This window comes from Spermophilus citellus (assembly GCF_964194105.1).
Source record: "Spermophilus citellus genome assembly, chromosome: 17".
Classification (NCBI taxonomy): domain Eukaryota; kingdom Metazoa; phylum Chordata; class Mammalia; order Rodentia; family Sciuridae; genus Spermophilus; species Spermophilus citellus.
Window position 1 is genome coordinate 75,132,808 of NC_138199.1, and position 19,348 is coordinate 75,152,155.

At 47.0% G+C, this 19,348-nt stretch overlaps 1 protein-coding gene across 1 annotated transcript; it reads left to right on the forward strand.

The window, feature by feature from the left end:
• Positions 1-236: 236 nt before the first annotated feature.
• Positions 237-15,635, forward strand: BIRC5 (baculoviral IAP repeat containing 5). Its single transcript, XM_081270947.1, has 4 exons — positions 237-6,656; positions 6,822-6,931; positions 8,842-8,959; positions 15,142-15,635. Exons 1-4 carry the CDS (start codon positions 6,546-6,548, stop codon positions 15,229-15,231), a joined length of 429 nt encoding a protein of 142 aa, XP_081127073.1. The 5' UTR covers positions 237-6,545; the 3' UTR covers positions 15,232-15,635.
• Positions 15,636-19,348: the final 3,713 nt, after the last annotated feature.

Below are 19,348 nucleotides of genomic sequence, written 5' to 3' on the forward strand. Positions count from 1 at the left end.
CAAATTTTAAAAGGGTTGGGGTGTAGCTCAGTAGTGAAGTACCCTGGGTTTAATCCAAACACCACCAAAAAAAAAAAAAAAAAGGATGGTCTCTTGTCCCTTTTTTTTTTTTAAGAGTGGGGGAGAGAGAATTTTTTAATATTTATTTTTTAGTTTTCGGCGGACACACATCTTTGTTGGTATGTGGTGCTGAGGATCGAACCCGGGCCGCATGCCTGCCAGGCGAGCACGCTACCCCTTGAGCCACATCCCCAGCCCCTCTTGTCATTCATTTCAGACCCACAAACTGAGAATGGTTTTACATTTTTAGAAGACTGAAAAAGAAAAATAATGAGTATAATGCCGTGAGATGTGAAAATCACAGAAAGCTTAAACCCCAGCATCCATAAACAGTCTGTGCTGGGACCCAGCCCTGCCCTTTCACTTTCCCATTGTCTGTGGCAGAGTAGGGTGGCTGTGACAAGGAGCCACCTGGCCTCAAGTCTCTCCCTGACCCCAGAGAGTCTGCAGAGCCCTGGGTAACAGCTTCCCAAACTGCCTTCTGCTCAGTCTTCACTCTGCCCCCAGGGGCCTGTGCAAGGGGCTGGCTAGGTCCCCAGCCACCGCTGCACCCCGCCCCACTCCTCTCCTCTCCAGATATCTAGCAGGTCAGGAATGGCCATGTGATGATCTGCAGTTGTGTAGCATCGTGCCCAGCTAGTCTTCCAACTTTTCTTTAAAGTGGAATGAAGTTGGTCATGGTAGTGCATGCCTATAATCCCAGTTTCGGGAGACTGAGGCAGGAGGACTGCAAGTTGAGAACCTAAAGCAACTTAGAGAGACAGTGTCTCAAAATAAAAGAAAAAGCTGGGGATGTAGCTGAGTGGTAGAACTCTCCAAATTAAATCCCCAGTACTTAAATAAAGTGATATCAAAATTGGCTGGGGTGTACCTCAGTGGTAGAGTGTGTGCTTAGCATGTGCAAGGCCCTATGATCAACCCCAGCACCAAAATAATGAACTTTTTAAAAAAATCATAAAAGTTATTACCTTCAAAGAAGAGAAGTCAGCAACCCAATGTGGGGCTGGAAGGCTGGAAGTAATAAGATGTGAGCGGTATCGTCCTTTGCCCTTACTGGAAAATGACTCCCAGACTCCCTGTTCCTAACAGATGAGACAGTGATTTCTCTTTACAGCAGATTTTTTAAAAAATATTTAGTTTTTAGTTATAGGTGGACACAATATCTTTATTTTATTTTTATGTGGTGCTGAGGATTGAACCCAGTGCCTCAACACATGCTAGGCGAGTGCTGTACCTCTGAACCACAACCCCAAACCCCTTTACAGCACATTTTTTAAAATAATGGCAGGATTTACCACTGCTATGAGTAGGGAAGGGGAGCTGGCCCTGTGGATGGGCCCCCATTTTGCCCTGGTCTTTCCGTGACTCTCCACTTAGCTTATCAGAGCACTGGCCCAGCCCCCATCCCAGGGTTCCACAAGGTGGTCCTCCTGAAAATCCAGGCCTCAGCAGGCAGGGGTGTCTGCTGGGACTCAGGCCTCCACACATCTGGAGTTCTGTTGCAGAGTGGCCCTACAACTCTCCAAATCTGCTGCCAAGAGCTGGTCTGGAGTGACATCTGCACCCTTTCCGCTGCACCCTTCCAGTGCCACACTTCCCAGAGGAGTCAAAACTTCAACACAAAAACCCAAACCAGAAACCTCAGGGAGTATCTTATAAAATCATCTTGGAGTGGAGCCTTTCCAAGCATGACAATAACAACCAACAGCAAAACAAACTAGTTAGAGGTAGAAAACAAAGATCAGACTGAAAGTGATTAATAGGAATGCCAACATTTTACATTTTTGTGGGGGAAAAACAAACATACTACCAAGTCAAAAGACAAACAACAAATGCAGGGATGGGGGTGGCCGTGACAGAACAAGTGAAGCCCAGTCCCTTACCACACAAGGAAACCACCAGGAATCTGGCAAAGGGCAGGCAGGACCTCAGAGTCCCAGAGAGGAAGTGGAGAAGAGGCCACCAGCCTCCCTCCAAGAGATACAAATCAAAAGAAGCACAAGCTGCCTGTGCTCTCAGAGGGCAAAGATCAGGATGCTGGAGGCTATGCCAAGCTGTCTCAGCACCTCCAAGTGGCCTTGAGGACACCTGTAATCCCAGTGGCTGGGGAGGCTGATAGAAAGATGGCAAGTTCAAAGCCAGCCTTAGCAAAGCAACTCGGTGAGACCCTGTCTCTAAATAAAATACAAAATAGTGCTGGGGATGTGGCTCAGTGGGCAAGTGCCCCTGAGTTCAATCCCCAGTAAAAGTGGTCTTGACCTTTTCACATTAACCAGGGAGATCACTGACCCTGTGAACCCAGCAACGATAGAAACCCAACAGAAACAACACAGCCTCACCCTTTCCTCCCAGCCATCTGCATCTCTTAATGTTTTTTCTTCCAATTCTGTTTCACAAGATTGCTCACAATTTTCTTGTGAATTAAGCTGAGAGATAAATCCAACCTATCAGTTTCTTACCTAATTCGTGATTGTTACTGGTAGAAATGGATAAAAAAAAATTTCTTTGCTAACAAACTGCACGTGGTAAATATTTTTACTAAAAGTGGTTTAAACCTCAAAAGACTTTTTAGTTACTAAATTTTTATGTTAAAAAAGTTTTGAGAGGCTGAGGTTGTGGCTTAGTGGGAGAGTGTTTGCCTTGCACATTTGAGGCACTGGGTTCGATCCTCAGCACCACATAAAAATATGTAAACAAAACAAAGATATATAAAGAAAAGAACATTGGGCTTTAAAAAAAAAAAGTTTGAGCTGGACATAATGGCTTACACCACATGGGTGTAATCCCAGCAGCTCCAGAAGCTGAGGTAGGAGGATCATTAGTTCAAAGCCAGCCTCAGCAACTCAGTGAGACCCTGTCTCTAAATAAAATATTTTTAAAAAGGGGTGGCTCAGTAGTTAAGTGCCCCTGGGTTCAATCCCAGTACCAGGAAAAAAAAAATTCTTTACTTGAGCTAGGTAGAAATAATGTAGAAAATTGGAAATAGCAGAAGATATTACTGGTAAAATTTGGTATAATCAAAACCTGGTGATTTAGATACTTGTTATAAAGTCTTAGGGAAAGTGGGGAGTTGTCTAATGGATAGTTTCAGTGGGGAGATTTAAAATATATATTTATTTTTTAGTTGTAGGTAGACACACAATATCTTTATTTCATTGTTTTACACAGTGCTGAGGATTGAACCCAGTGCCTCACGCATGCTAGGCGAGCATTCTACCACTGAGCCACAACCCCAGCCCCCCTTTTTAATTCTTTTTTTTTTAATATTTTTTAGTTTTAGGTGGACACAATATCTTTATTTTATTTTTATGTGGTGTTGAGAATCGAACTCAGTGCCTCATGCATGCTAGGCGAGCGCGCTACCACTTGAGCCACATCCCCAGCCCCCCCTTTGTAATTCTTTTTTTTTTTAAAGAGAGCAAATTTTTTTTTAATATTTATTTTTCAGTTTTCGGTGTACACAACATCTTTATTTTTATGTGGTGCTGAGGATCAACCCAGAGCTCCGCACATGCCAGGCGAGCGAGTTACTGCTTGAGCCAAATCCCCAGCCCCTTTAATTCTTATTTTAAGACAGGGTCTTGCTGAGTTGTTGAAGCTGGCTTTGAGTTTGCAAACATCCGGTCTCAGTCTCTGAGTGGCTGGGATTACAAATATCACCACCACAGCAGTAACAATACAGTATTTTTGAAATCTTAGGGAAAGGATCTCTGCATCTGAAGTTTTCAGTAAAATGAAAATTTACATTGAAAAAAGGTTGGAACTTGTTTATGCTAAATAGAAAACGAATCACAAAAACACAGTGGCCTGATGGAGAAGACACCAAAAAATAATGTTTCCTTCCTTTTTTTGGTGGTACTGGGGATTAAGCACAGGGCCTTTTGCCTGCTAGGCAAGTGCTCTCCCACTAAGCAGCTCTTCTTTTTTCTCTGAGATGGAGTCATGCTGTTGCCCAGTGTTATAGTTTGCATCTGAAATGTCTTCCAAAGTCTCAGGTGTTGCAATGCAGCAATGTCCAGAGGTGGAGCAATGTCCAGTTTGTAGAACTGATTAGATCAAGAGGCCTTTGATCTCACTAATGGGCTAAGCCACTGAGGCATCATAACTGAATGGACTGTAAGGTGATGGAAACTTGAGAGGTGGACCCTCACTGCAGAAAGGAGGTCCCCAGCCTAAGAAGTAAGCATCCTTGCTCTGCCACACCCTTACACCATGATGTTCTGCTCGGTCACAGGCCCAGAAACAATGGAAGTGGCTGTAATGGACTGAAACCATAAGCTAAAAAAAAAAAAAAACACCCAAACTTTCCTTCATTGAGTTTTCCTAAAATATTCTGTCACAACAAAAAGCTGACAAACACACAGGCTGGCCTTGATCTCCTGGGCTCAAGTAAGCCTCCTCTCAGCCTCCCAAGCAGCTGGGACTATAGGTGCATGCCATCACAGCTGGCTGCTAGAGAATAGTTTTCAATGAATATCATCAATATTGGTGGAACTCAGATCCTTGGGGTATCCTAGGTAGGTTCCGTACCCACAGAGACAAAACCACAAATCAAACCATGTTCCCCCAATGACTGAGATGTTTGTGGTAGGGTAGGTTGGCTATGTACACATGTTCTCTGGGGGATCTCACTAGTAGGCACATATCCTACAGACAGAGCTTCACAGGAGCATGTGCCTGTTGGTTACTGTAGAGTTCACAGTGGCAAAAAGAATTGAAGCTACCCAGTGGGAAAGTAGGAAAGATCAGGGTATACCATACAGAATACCATGTAGATACAACGGAAGTGTAAGCTCTCTGCATGATATGCTGCCAGTTGAGAAGGAAGGGCATCAAACAGGGTGTGGGGATGGTCCCACTTGTCTGCTTTTTAAAAAGGGTTTATAGACACACATGCACCTGGAAGGGCATTTAAGAAATTGCTAAAAAGCTTCCCTCTGAAGAGTACAGCTAAGGGAAGACTTCACTGGACCATTTTTTTTTTTTTTTTTTTTGCTTTTACAATGCGGATGTATAAACTTTGTAATACAGGAGAAAAGTGTTCATAAAATGTTTGGATGACTATGATAAGTGAGGCGATGTCTAACACAACCACCTCAAGACTGGTTTGATCAGAACTTGAATTTGTTGTCAACTACTTGAAAACCCAGAGTTCACATGGACATGCAAATTTTTTCTTGAAAATCCATAGCCCACATGGCTGGGACTGGGTGGTGTACCCTTCAGGAGGCAGGCACTCTGCCTTTGCCTCGACAAAACTCTCCACCTTTATAGTCGCACTCCTGTAGGTGTTTAAGATCCAGAAAAGGCTGAAGGGCCTGCAGAGCCAGGACAAAGTGAGGGGCTTGAGCTTCTTTCAGACATGGTGTTGGGGAAGCAAGAAATGCAAGCACAAGTCACCACCTGTGTCACTGGCCAGAGGAATCTCAGGAAGCTCAGTCAAGTTGTGCAAACCAAAATAAAAACTTGAGTTAGGCCTTCCAGGTCACACAGTTGTTGCCTTATTATATTGGATGGTAAAAGCACTGCCTTGTGCCCCTTAAAGAGCCCCCTGACCCAGTTGTTTGACCAGAGCCCTGCGCCTACCCACAGTCTATGAGACAGGCTTGCCCATATCCCAGAAGCAGGGGACTGATCTAGGAGAGTCGTCGCCCAACACAAGAGCCAGTGCATTTGCTCATAATGCCAACAGGGACATTTGCCCTGGGCCGTGACGCTGAATGCTCAGCGGGCTGCTTCCTGCAAGTGGCTGCTTTGGAGAAGTCACTGCAGACACAGGTGGCCCGGTATGAACGGACCCCTGGCAAGGGGGATGGGCTGGAAGGTGCAGCACCTGCTTCAGGCCAAGCCAGCAGCCACACCAGGGCGCTGTGGCCCTGCTCTGGGCCTAGCCTCGTGGGCCACGGGAGTGCCTGCGCCCTGGACTTCTCTCTGAGCCACTTACTTCTGCGGTCCTGCCTCCGAGACGGCCCCGGGTCTACCTCTGTCTCCACAGGGTCCTCCCCCACCGCGGCCGCCCGCATTTCAGGAAGGGCTCTGAAGGCAGCCTGGTCCCCACGTTTGGGAGGCAGGGTGCCGAGCTCGGCTGCGCACACATCCAGTCGGCCTCTCCCGCAGCAGGTGCCGGGCCTCCGGGTGTACGCCGCACGGCACCGGCGAGGACCTACGGCGAGCCAGCAGGGCGTCAAGGCTCACCCGGAGGCGCCGGTAACGACCTGCATCCGCAACCCGGCCTCCGCCCATCCTCAGCTCCAGCAAGGCCGCGGGCGGGGATCCCGAGGCCGGGCGTTCCCGACATGCCCCGCGCCTCCCATTCCCACAAGGCCGCGGGCGAGGATTCGGGGGCGGGGCGTTCCCGGCTTGCCCTGCGCCTCCCACTCCCTCGAGGCCGCGGGCAAGGATTGGGGGCGGGGAATTCCCGGCATGCCCCGCGTAGCGCCGCTACCCGCGGGATTTGAATCGCGCGAGCAGGCGGCGCCGGCGCCATGGGGGCTCAGTTCTTGCCACCGACCTGGCAGCTCTATCTCAAGGACCACCGCGTCTCCACGTTCAAGAACTGGCCCTTCCTGGAGGGCTGCGCCTGCACCCCGGAGCGAGTAAGAACCCCGGCCTCTCGGCCGCCAGCCCGGCTCGCCCCGCCGCGTCCCTAGCCAGGCCTGTCTGTCCTGGGGCCCCGGAACGACCCCTCCCGGGGACTGCCGGCCCTACCCGAGCCTGGGTGCCACCTCGTATCCGCTCACGAGCTGTCCCTGTTCTTGCAGATGGCCGAGGCCGGCTTCATCCATTGCCCCACTGACAACGAGCCCGACTTGGCCAAGTGTTTCTTCTGCTTCAAGGAGCTGGAAGGCTGGGAGCCAAGTGACAACCCCTTGTAAGTCCCTCCAGACGAGCCTCGATGTGGGGGGCGGGGTCTGAGATGCCCAGTTCCATCAGGACGCTTTGATTTGAATTGGGATCCTCCAAAACGGATTGAATAGAGCTGAGATTGTTAGTGCAGGAGCGATGGCCTTCCCAGCTTCATTTTGGCTTTAAACAGCTGTGTGAATGGTTGCGGCTCTGTCTGCTGACACCTTGGTGACACAAACCCTAACCAAATCTTGTTTGACCAAAACGTTCTTTAGGGTGGATGTTGAAGGAAATTGGTGTAGGTTGCTTCATGCCTTCCAAGTTCAGCAGAATACAGGATTTGTTTCTGCCCTGAGTACTCCCAGGAATCTCCAAATGCTTTTACTACTTGGGATTTTTTTTAAAAATAGCTTTATAATCCACATACCACAAAAGACACCTTTTTAAAATTACACTTCAGTGCTTAGGAATTTGTTCTTCAAGACACTGTTATTTTTTTTTTTAATATTTATTTTAGTTGTAAATGGACCTTTATTTATATGCGGTACTGAGACTTGAACCCAGGGCCTCACACATGCTAGGCAAGTGCTCTACCATTGAGCCAAAATCCCAGCCCCAAGACACTTATTTTTAAAAAAGTTGTGTAAATATATGTGCCATATTTTTCAGGATTGTTTGTTTGCCATGCTGGGCATCAAACCCCAGGCCTTGTGTATGATAGGCATAGACTCTACTGCTGAGCTCTTTCCCCAGCCCTGGGTAATGTCTTTCCATGTTCTTTTCTCACATGTTCTTGTCAGGATTGATTGTTTCCACAACCTGAATTTTCTTCCCCAGAGAATTACTTGAGTTGTTTCTCTTCTGGGCAGAAGGGTGTTGCTGTTTTTTCCTGTTTCATTCTCTATTGTGACCAAGCACTGAATGAAATAGGCTAGTGGTGGGATCACACTAGGGATCAGTGGGAAACATCAGCAGCATTATTCTTTTTCTTTTCCTTTTTTTTGGGGGGGTGGGGGTTGCAGTGCTGTGGATTGAGCCCAGAATCTTGGCCATGCAAGCAAAACACTCTACAAATGAGCCACACCCCCCACACACCAACCCAAAATAACTAACTGTAGTGCCCCATCCCTGAAAAGCATTATTCTTTTGGGGGGGGGGGCACCAGGGATTGAACCTGGGCACTTAACCACCGAGCCACATCCCCAGCCCTATTTTGTATTTTATTTAGAGACAGGGTCTCCCTGAGTTGCTTAGTGCCTTACCTTTGCTGAGGCTGACTTTGAACTTGTGATCCTCCTGCCTTAGCAGGGATTAAAGGTGTGCACCACTGTGCCTGACCCAGAATAGCATTATTCTTGAGAGGGGGTTTCTAAGTGTTGTGATATTTTTACATTATGGTTACTGTTGACTGTCCTTTTGGACTCTGTGTGGCTGTGTTCTCCTAATCCTAAGCTGGCTACAGTGATTTCCACTTTCCAGGGATATTCCCATTGCAGAGAATGAGGGTGTGAGGAGAGGAGTCCCCCTGGGAAGTTTGGCTGATGCAGCCCTTATCCTGAACTGGTGGACTGTGTAAACATTTCTGTGAAATGAATTTACTTCCAAAAGTACCTTGAGAATTTCATAGGGTTTTGACATATAATTCCTATGGACAGAAACTATACAACACTTTTCCTACTAATTGTAAAGAATTCCAGATAAAATCCTCTAGCCACAAGGATGTGGGGCAGACCTCCACAGAGAGAGAAAAGGCAGTAAGCGAGCTGTGTGGTGTGTGCCTGGGATGGCACTGGGCCCATCAGCTTTGGGCCCAACCCTTTGCTCTTGAAGCAGAGCAGGGCACATCCTAAGAGATGGCCGGTGGTGACGGGAAATGCTATTGGTCACGAGAGGCATTGTTATTTGGTTGACATGCTTGTGTATTGACTTTTCTAGAGAGGAACATAAAAAGCATTCGTCTGGGTGTGCATTCCTTTCTGTCAAGAAGAAGCTTGAAGAATTAACCCTTGGTGAATTTTTGAAACTGGACAAAGAGCGAGCCAAGAACAAAATTGTATGTATTGTTGGGAAAAGAACTAAGAGCAAACCCTGTTCAGCATTTGTAGGATTAAAGCAACCAGGTCGTCAGGAGCGTTAGAGGGACCCTCTTCCTCCGGAGGCTGTCCTGGAGTGTGGATCTGGGGTTGTACTGTAGAAAAGGTGTGTTCATTGTGTGCTCCTGAGTGGGTTAAGATTGCCTTTCTGGGGCTGGGGATGTGGCTCAAGCGGTAGCATGCTCGCCTGGTATGCATGCGGCCCGGGTTCGATCCTCAGTGCACACATACCAACAAAGATGTTGTGTCCACCGAGAACTGAAAAATAAATATTAAAAAAAAAATTCTCTCTCTCTCTTTAAAAAAAAAAAAAAAATGACTGTGGCATTACAGTCAATTATTATTAAAAAAAAAAAGATTGCCTTCCTGCCCGATAACAGCCGCTGTGGGTAGTCCTTCATGTGGCTGTGTGCCCATGTGGTGGCAGGGGTAGACAGGTTTCTGGGACTCATGGTGAATGTACAGGAGGAGGTGACAGTTCAGCTAGATGGAGAGGATTTCTACAGCTGAGCTTTGCCACTTAGGCACACACACACAGGGACATCTTTTTTTTTTTTTTTTTAAGTGTTTGATAACATTTAATGAACCTCCAGAGCTCTTGGTGGCTTTAAGCCACCAGAACACAGGCACCCCCAACACCCTGAATCTTCTCCTCAGCTCTTCTGCTGAAGAATTTGGCCTTCACGATGACAGGCAGCTTTGGGAGCTCTCCCTTCCCCAAAACTTTGTAGTAACCCGATCGGACTACATCAATTATGGGAGCAGCTCCCGTCTTATTTTTGGCAGCATTTACTCGTGTCTGTTCACTGACCAATGTCCACGATTTATCAAGGTTGACAGTTGGGCAGAAACTCTGGTCCCTCTTTAAGTGGTAATGCCTCATACCAACTTTCCCAAAGTAACCTGGGTGACTGGGAAAGAAATGGCCAAACCATCTTCATTAAAAAGCTACATTTGATAGTACTCTATAGAAAAATCTACACTTTTCTAATAGAAGTCCCCTAGAGATACAGTCAAATACATCATTCCTTAATCCATGGATACAAGTGAATCTAATGTCACTAGCCTGGTGACTAGCTGTGCCATGAAGCCCACAGCCAGTGAATAAGGTCAGCAGTTATTTTTCGAGGACTCTAGCACACTAGGGCAACAGCCAATACCCAAGCGTGACTCTAGCCTCGATGACACACAGGGACATCTTGAGTTCACAAAGAGGTGGCTTCTAGCAGCCCAAGGTGTGGAGAATTTGATTTGCCAGAAACCAGGATTCCTAGTTAAATCTGAATTTCAGATAAACAAGGAATAATTTTTGAGTATAAGAATATCCTACATTTGGGTCAGCACGTACTAAAAATTATTATCTGAAGTTCAAATCTAACCAGGCAGCCTATTTTCTTATATGCTGAATTTGGCAGTCCTATAGAGGATAAGTTTGGAGGGAGATTTACTATCCTTGCAGCAAAGTGCTGTCTGTGGTCTGGGAGTGTCCCTGCTGTGTCTACTGCCCAAAGACTTTGAATTTCAGCCAGTCCTGTTCCCACACCCTGCTGCAGGACCTAGGTGAGGCCCCTCCACCTGTGATCTCTTTTTAGCTTGAAAATCATCTGGGTTTTGTGAGTGTGTGTCCGTGGTGCTGGGGATGAATCCAAAGCTGTGCTCGGGCAGAGACCGGGATGAAATGATTCCGTCCCATGTAATAGCTTTGACATGCTGAGGGTGGCAGCAGTTCTGACCTCAGGAAGAGGGAGGAAACCAGTGGTTGGCAAAACACTGATGCACTAGGCCTGGAGAACTGCAGGCTGGGTTGGAGGTGGGCTGAAGAGGCCTTCCTGGTCAGGGGCCAGTTCCTTTCTGCAAAGTGACCATAGGTAGTAAGTGCCATCCTTCATGGCCACACATACATATTGTGACTCATTGTTTTTGTTTTTTCCCCAACCATTTAAAAATGTAAAAATAATTCTTAGCTCATGATGGGCTGACTGGACAGGCCTGCAGTCCTTGCTGTGCTGACCACTCTGGGTTCAAGACCAGCTTGTATTTAGGGACAGTTGGGGAGGACAAGGGGGCTCAGCTTGTCATAAGAATAAAATTATCTATCAATCTATTCATACTTTCCCTTGTTGGTTTATAAAACAAAAACATAATAGGAATTTTTTTGTGTAAGCCAAGTGGCACACAACTATATTGCTGTGAGGTTCTGAACTGTGCTGTCTAGTACTGTACCCTCTAGCCACCTATGGCTGTTAGCCTTAGATTTAAAGTACAGTTCCTCAGTTGCACTCACCATTTGGGGTTCAGGAGACTGGGGGTGTGACTCAGTGGCAGAACCTGTGTTTGGCAAGAGCGAGACCCTGGGTTCAGTCCCCATCACCACACACACAAAAAAAGATGGTGGAGGACTTGGCCGATACATGTGCCCAGTGGACAATGTGGGTAATAGAACCGTTTTTGTCACTGCAGAAAGTTCTATAGGATGGGGCTACTGCAGAGTGTCAGTTATGAGGTTTTTGCAAATAATTTATAGTTAATCCAAAGCCTGCTGTGCCTGCACACTCCTGTGTGAAGGGAAGGGGCTGGGTGGGAGCTGCAGTGCAGGGGATGGGCGTGATCAGTGGTCTGTTTTTTGCAGATCACCAGGCATCCCCCCTTTGGGTCCTGTCACTTGTGGAGGTACAGTGGCGTAGAAGGGAGGTTGGGAGCATGGTCCTAAACTGCTTTATAGCTCATCACATGACTACAGTTCATAATTGAAGACAGCAGTGTTTTATCAGGCATCCTTTAAAAAAAAAAAACAGATAGGAACTGGGGGTGCAGCTGAACCATAGAGCACTTGCCTAGTGTGTGCACAGTCTTGGATTCATCCCCAGCACCACACACACACACACACAAAAAAAAAAAAACAAACAGATAATGGTGTGTGGCAAGAGTGAGACCCTGGGTTTAGTCCGCATCACCACACACACAAAAAGATGATGGATGGGTGAGGGGCTGGGGCTGTAGCTCAGTGGTAGAGCACTTGCCTTGCACGTGTGAGGTACTGGGTTTGATCTTCAGCATCACAAAAATAAATAAAGATGTTGTACCAACTACAACTAAAAAAAATAAAAAATAAATTAAAAAAAAAAGATAGGAGAAGATGCTGGGAATTTCTGAGGTCCCAGATTCAGGGTGAGGATGCTGTTCTGGGCTTCCCAGGGTGTCAGCAGGTGCCCTGGAGGCAGAAAGCCAAGTCTCCCCTGCCTGGAGTGTTCAGCAGATGAATCAGTCCAGGGGGATCAATTTGAATATGAATGTGTAGGGCAACCCCGACAGGAAGGTAGACAGACTCTTCCTTCTTTGCAAGACCCTGAGCTTGTGAAAACCTGGGCTGAGGAAGTGTTTTGTTTTCCTTCGGTATTGGGGATTGAACTCAGGGGCATTTGACCACTTAGCCATATTCCTAGCCCAATTTTGTATTTTATTTAGAGACAGGGTCTCACTGAGTTGCTTAGCACCTCGCTTTCACTGAGGCTGGCTTTGAACTCGCAATCCTCCTGTCTCTGCCTCTCAAGCCACTAGGATTGCAGACGTGGCCACGGCACCTAGCAAGGATAAAGTGAAGCACTAAAAGAAGGGCACAGAGTTCTAGCCCTGAGAAGTATTGTTTTCCAGTAGTCAATTTCTCGTTTTTCTTCACTCCTCCCTTTATTTTAAAAAAAGGTATAAAATAAGGCTGGGGTTGTGGCTCAGTGGTGGAATGCTCACCTAGCATGCGTGAGGCACTGGGTTCAATCCTCAACACCACATAAATGTATAATAAAGATATTGGTCCACCTAAAACTAAAAAATAAATATTAAAAAAAAAAAAAAGGTATAAAGTGGTATGGAGGTGGATGCCTGAAATCCCAGCCACTTGGGAGGATGACAACTTGACAAGACCCTGTCTCAAAATTTTAAAAACTATTTAAAAGGGCTGGAGACATAGCTCAGTGGTAGGGCACTTGCCTAGCATGCGGGAGGCCCTGGGTTCCATCCCCAGCTCTGCAAAGAGGAAAAAAAAGCATAAACATAAAATGCAGATAATGACCTCCCCGTTGTGGCGGTTAAGTTACAGTTGTACAGAAGGGCTTGATTCGTTTTAGGATTGGTTGGGGGGCAGCAAATAAACCATGTTTTTAAGGCCATGGTCACATTTGCATATCAGTAAAGGTGAGGCTCTTGGGGCTGTGGAGCTGTCCATTATAAGGTGGACAGACCATTATGTGTTTGATGCTTTTGTTTTTCTTGTCAGTGTATTTATTTTTGTGTTTATCATGGTTTGAACTCAGGGGCTTGTGTGTGCTAGGCAAGTACTACACCACTAATCTGCATTCCCAGATCTTTTTTTTTTTTTTAAGGGGTGCATGAGAAGAGGGGAACCCTTTATTTATTTATTTTTTGAATATATATATTTTTAGTTGTAGTTGGACATAATGCCTTTATTTTTATGTGGTGTTGAGGATCGAACCCCAGGACCTCGCGTGTGCTAGGCAAGCGCTCCAGTGCTGAGCCACAGCCCCAGCCCCCACCCCAGCTCTTTTAATCTGGTTTTATTTTACTTTATTTATTTATAATACTGGGAATTAAATAAGGGAGCATTCTACCTTTGAGCTGTATTCCCAGCCCTTTTAAATTTTTGTTTGTTTACATTTTGGTACTGAGGATTGAACCCAAGAGCACTTTTTTTACTGAGCTACATCCCCGGCCCTTTTTGGATTCCGAGGTGTGTAGGCCCTTGCTAAGTTACCCAGGTTGGCCTCCAGCTTGCTATCTCCAGCCTTGGCCGCGTGAGCAGCTGGGGTTACAAGTATGTATCACTGAGCCTAGCGCAAAAATTTTTTTTTTTTTTTTTAAGAGAGAGAGAGAGAGAATTTTTAATATTTATTTATTTTTTTTTTTTAGTTCTAGGCGAACACAACATCTTTATTGGTATGTGGTGCTGAGGATCGAACCCGGGCCGCACGCATGCCAGGCGAGCGCGCTACCGCTTGAGCCACATCCCCAGCCCCTAGCGCAAAATTTTTAAGTGATTTTTCTTTTAATTAATAATTTTATACTGAGAAGCACTTATACATGAGACAAAGTTTAATATACATTAAAAAGTACATATTAAAAAGTTACTTTGGGGCTGGGTGATAGAGCACTGGCCTAGCACATGCAAGGCCCTGATTTCCATCCCCAGCACTGGAGAAAAAAGTCAACCTAAAGTTAACTCTAAAAAAAGTTGACCTTTAGTCACTTTTCTTATTCAAAAACAAGTTTAATCCAATAAAGATCTTTTGTTTTTGATATAGCAGAGAAATTAAGGAGAACACAAAACAGGCGAGGGGAAGGGGTCCCCAAACCTGGTACTGTGGTTGCCATTCGCCCCTTCAGAGATAGCAGTGTTGGCAGAATAGGAGGTCTGAAGCCAGATTTGAGGAGGGACTGCCGGTGAAAGGCCTTCCTTCTGGGGGTGAACTGGTGTTGACAGGGTCTGTTGTGGGAGCAGGCCGGGAGGCTCTGGACTCTGCCTGAGGCGTTGAGAAGCTGAGTGGAGGCCGGGCCTGGGGCTCAGAGGCAGAGTGCTTGCCTAGCGTGCATGGGGCACTGAGTTCGATTCTCAGCCCTGCATATAGATAAATACATAAAAATAGAGAAGCTGGAGGATGGTGTCTGGGGATAGAGCTCTGCCCAGGCTGGCCGGGTGGCCTCCACCTGCTTCCTTTCACAACAGATGTGATGGTCCCTGCTGCACTGGAGGACGGGAGGTATAAGTGACAAAGCAGTTCAGTGGCAAGCAGGTGGAAGGGTGCCTCGGTGCTTGCTCTTATAGACCCCATAGGAAGTGGCCTGAATTAGAGTCAGGGAGTTGAATCTGGATGCTGGTCCCCATGTGGCCTCCCCTGGGTGTCTCCCTGAGCAGGAGCCCAGTGCTGGTGGTGCTCAGTCAGAGTTCCCTTTCTGACCTTATCCACGGGTGTGATTGAGAGGTATTAGGTTCCTACGAATGTGTCATTTCTCGCTTGCTCCCCTTTCTTTTTTTGTGATCCTGGGGCTAAACCCAGGAACTTGCAGGAGGAAAGCAAGTGCTCTACTGCTGAGCCCCAGCCCCCACTTGAGTGTATCTATTCTTTATTTCTAGGCAAAGGAAACCAACAGCAAGCAGAAAGAATTTGAAGAAACTGCCAGGAAAGTCCGGCAAGCTATGGAGCAGCTGGCTGCCTTAGAGTGAACCTTGCTGTGGTCACCTGGTCCCAGGGTAACACGACTTTTCCCAGGCCTGGTCCCCCGTGTTACTGCCTTTCTGTGGAACTCCTAGAAGTACCTTAGGAAAGGAGAATGCCAAAATTTTGAAATTGGACGTTTAGACTGAGTTTTGTTTCCCCTGAAGTGGCATCAGCGTCTCTGCCTGTGTGGGGGTGCTGCCTGTGACAGCAGCTGTGCCTCTCCCTCGTAGGTGGCTCTTGCTCTGTTGAGCCCTGGCTTGGAGGCGAGAGCGGGGAGGAAGAGGGCAGAGTCCCTGTGACTAGTCCTGATGGGCAGCGGAGGAGGGCACGTGCCTGCACAGGAGTTGCTGATCTTGGTGTTCCCAATAACCTGTGAGCCGCTGGCTGCCCGTAACTCACCTGTCTTTCTGATGTGACTCCTCCTACAGGGTGATGGAATAAATTAATTTTTAAAAATGATTTAAAAACTTCTCTCAAGGGGCTGGGGATGTGGCTCAAGCGGTAGCGCGCTTGCCTCGCTTGCGTGCGGCCCGGGTTCGATCCTCAGCACCACATACCAACAAAGATGTTGTGTCGCCGAGAACTAAAAAAAAATAAATATTAAAAATTCTCTCTCACTGTCTCTCACTCTCTCTCCTCTGTCACTCTCTCTTTAAAAAAAAAAAAAACTTCTCTCAAGGAAACTGGTTATGTTTGTTTTTTAAATAAGTAGCTTGTTTATATTTTTTATTGTAAGGGTCCAGCAAACGACGGAGGAAGAAACCACCCAGAGACCGACTCATGCAATAGCAAAAGGGGGTTTACTGAGGATCCAGCGCGCTGGGGCTCCACGCTCACTCAAGAAGGGAGAGCGGCCAAGAGCCGCGAACAGGGGTTGAGCAGTGCTTAAGTACACTTCTTTAGGGAGGGCAGGGACTTTACATACATCACAGTCCCCTTTAACAAATCACCATACACCGCGGGAAAATCAAACAACAATTCTCAAACATGATTAGTACATTCATTGGCGGGAACAGGTCGGGCTGGAGTGATAGGTCATTCCTAAGGAGGGGGATACATTCAAACTGATTGGTTTGGGCCCTGAGGTGCCTACGTGCCTAGCTGCACAGGGTCCAAGTTGTTAAACAACTAAGTGGTCAGGGGGGATTATTTAATGGGCAGTCCCGGGAATTGTCCTAACAGCTACAGGAATTTCAGGCTTTGAGTGTAGCATAGAAACTTAACAATACCTGGTCCTTTACATTTTAACTCAGGCTTTGCAGCTTAGAAACTTTACAATACCCGGTCCTTTACATTTTAACTTCAATTTTTTTTATCCTTTCATTATGATCTTATAGGGTCATAATTCAGGGATGCTGGAGCTTCAACCCCAGCATGGACTAAGTGGAGTTTAGCCGATAGAGCATTTCTGGGGACCCTCCTGGCCTGGCTTGGAGCACTCCACAGTGCTGCCTCCCTGCCACAGCCAGGCATCCTGAGCCACAGTTTCTCCTCCATCACACCTGGGCTGCTCCCACCCTTCACTTTTTCTTTTTTCCCATAGATACATGCTTTTTCTTTGGTGAGATAAATTGAGACAAAGCCTCGCTCTTCCTAAAGTTTTACTGTGTATTTCTTTTTTAATTTATTTGAATTATTGTTTCACAGATCAAAAACTACAGTTAAAGGTAAGCCCAAGATGGGTGCAGTGGCCCAGGTCTATAATCCCAGCTCCTCAGGAGGCTGAGGCAAGAGGACTGGGCAATGTAGTGAAACTCTGTCTCAAAATAAAAAAATTTAAAAAGCGTTGGTGCCGCAGTCTGGCTGGGCACAAATCACTGAGCTGCCACAAAGCACTTGTATGTTCAAACAGGAAATTTTATTGCCTGAACTCCAACAGCACTCCACGCACACTCCCCGGGAACTCTCCCAAATGCCACCCACACGGCCCCCAGGAACACCACACACCAACCGGAACTCCCTCCGCACTCACTCTCAGAACTCACTCTCAGAACAGCGAGAACTCAAGGGAAACTCCAAAGTAGCGGGCACCTGAGGCCGCCTTATTACCTGACACTAAAGGTCTAATATACAACTGAATACACAGCCTGTTTCAATCCAGCATCATCCAGTCACAGCAATTATAGACAGCTTAACTTAATATCATCATCTTAATGGCTCGCCTCTCAACCATTACTTCTGGCAAAATGCCAGGGGCATTCTGACTCAGCTGTGGCTCTCAGCATGTTGGGGATGTAGCTCAGTGGTGGAACATTTGCCTAGCATGTTTGAGGCCCTGGATTTGATCCTTAGTGTTGTTTAAAAAAAATGGAAGCCCAAAGCCATCCTAAGGCCCTGGAGAGACCAGCCTTGAAGAAAAGTGAGACAGACAGGCATGGTAGTTTACACCTATAATCCCAGTCACTCGGAGGTCAAGGCAGGAGGACTCCAAGTTCAAGGCCAGCCTAGGCAATGAGACCCTGTCTCAAAATAATAAAAGGGATAGGCTGTAGGTCAGTGGTAAAGTGCCTCTAGGTATCAAAGAAAAAGGAAGAAGAAAAGGGACAGTAAGACACCATGTCCCTGAGTGTCCCTTTCTAATCCCAAACACCCAGCTAAATTAAGGGGAGAACAAGAGGAAGTCCGGGCTGCAGTGTGTGGATACGTGTTATCTTGAAGGACACGGGCTTTCTCAGGTGTGCTGAGAACAAAGGCAAGGTGGTGGTACCTGTGGACAGCTGCTGCTTAGGATGCTGTCATACAAGGACCAAAGCTGATTAATGGTGTCCCTGCTTCTGCAGACTGACTTTTCATCTCCTGCCTCTGGTGCTGGGGTTGAACCCAGGGGCACTCCACCACTGAACTATATCCCCAGCCCTTTTTTATTTTTATTTTGAAACAGGGTCTTGCTAACCTGCAGAGACTGGCCTTGAACTTGCCGTCCTTCCTGCCTCAGCCTCCCGAGTTACTGGGATTACAGATGTGGCCACTGCACCCCAGCCTGTAGAGCCTCTCCCTGTGGTAACTAGTGTGGGTCAGAGCTCTGTGGAGTGAAAAGTGCTCATTTGGGCAGCTATCCCTGGACAAAGCAACGTAAGGGATAGGAGGCGTGACTGTCTGGAGGGGCACCAGACTGCCTGGAAAGCATCTGTCCAGCTGCCACCACTGACCCTCCCTATAAACATTTTTCAATAAACCTTGTTTCTCATCCCATCTCTGGGTGTCTCCCTGGTGTCTCAGCAATCTATCCCACTGCCTTGCACAACTGCAGTGAATGTTACCCTGGTGAAACCTCTTTAGGTGGGTCTGGAGACGCTAGAGGCTTGTTCTGAAACTGTTGTCCCACGAGACAGCCAAGTGAACCAAGGGCACATGCTGCTATTCCACCAGCAAGAAAGGCCGCAGCCTGAATCTTTTTTTTTTTTTTTTTTTTTTTTTACTTTGAGTCTTTTATTTTGAGTTCTGACAAAAACTGGAACAACAAAACACAGAAGCCATAACCAGAGGAATAGGCTTGGGGTCAGCAGAAACCAAGCGCATGGGCCGAGCACACCTTGGCCTCACTGGGTCTGTGCAGCCTGAATCTTTTTAAGCTGCTTGGCTTAATGCTCTGGCCCTGCTGGGCCACTGCCTCCCTGAAGCCTATAGTAAGATGCTGGGTTGGTTTCGCCCTCGTGAAACTAACCTGCAGGGTGGGTAGCTGCAATCCCACTGGAGACCTGGAGGTCATCTTGGTTGTCATTCTAACTGCAGACCCTGCTGGGCTTTTAAAATATTGTCTGCTTTTTTGTGGTAATTCCTTCTTTGCCAACCAAGCTTCCCTGCCGCAGCAGGGTTGCTGAGGGTTCCTGGCAGAGGAATGGGCAGCCTGTGCTCTGTAAGAGCCACAGCCCCGCTGGCATGGTCCAGACCCACCTGAGTGTACACATGCAGCTACGAGAAAATGGCCCTGAGATTTAGTTATTTCTGCCCATTTCAGTAAGAGAGAGGGGTCTGTTTTTCCCTGTAAACTTGGAGAATATTGCAGGGGTTTTTGTTAGGAGAAAAAAAAGCTCCCTTCTCATTCCCTGTTTCTGATATCTGTGCCTGTCTATAAAAGGAGATTTCAATGGGGTCAGTCCTGGCATCTGCGGCTGGTCCCCC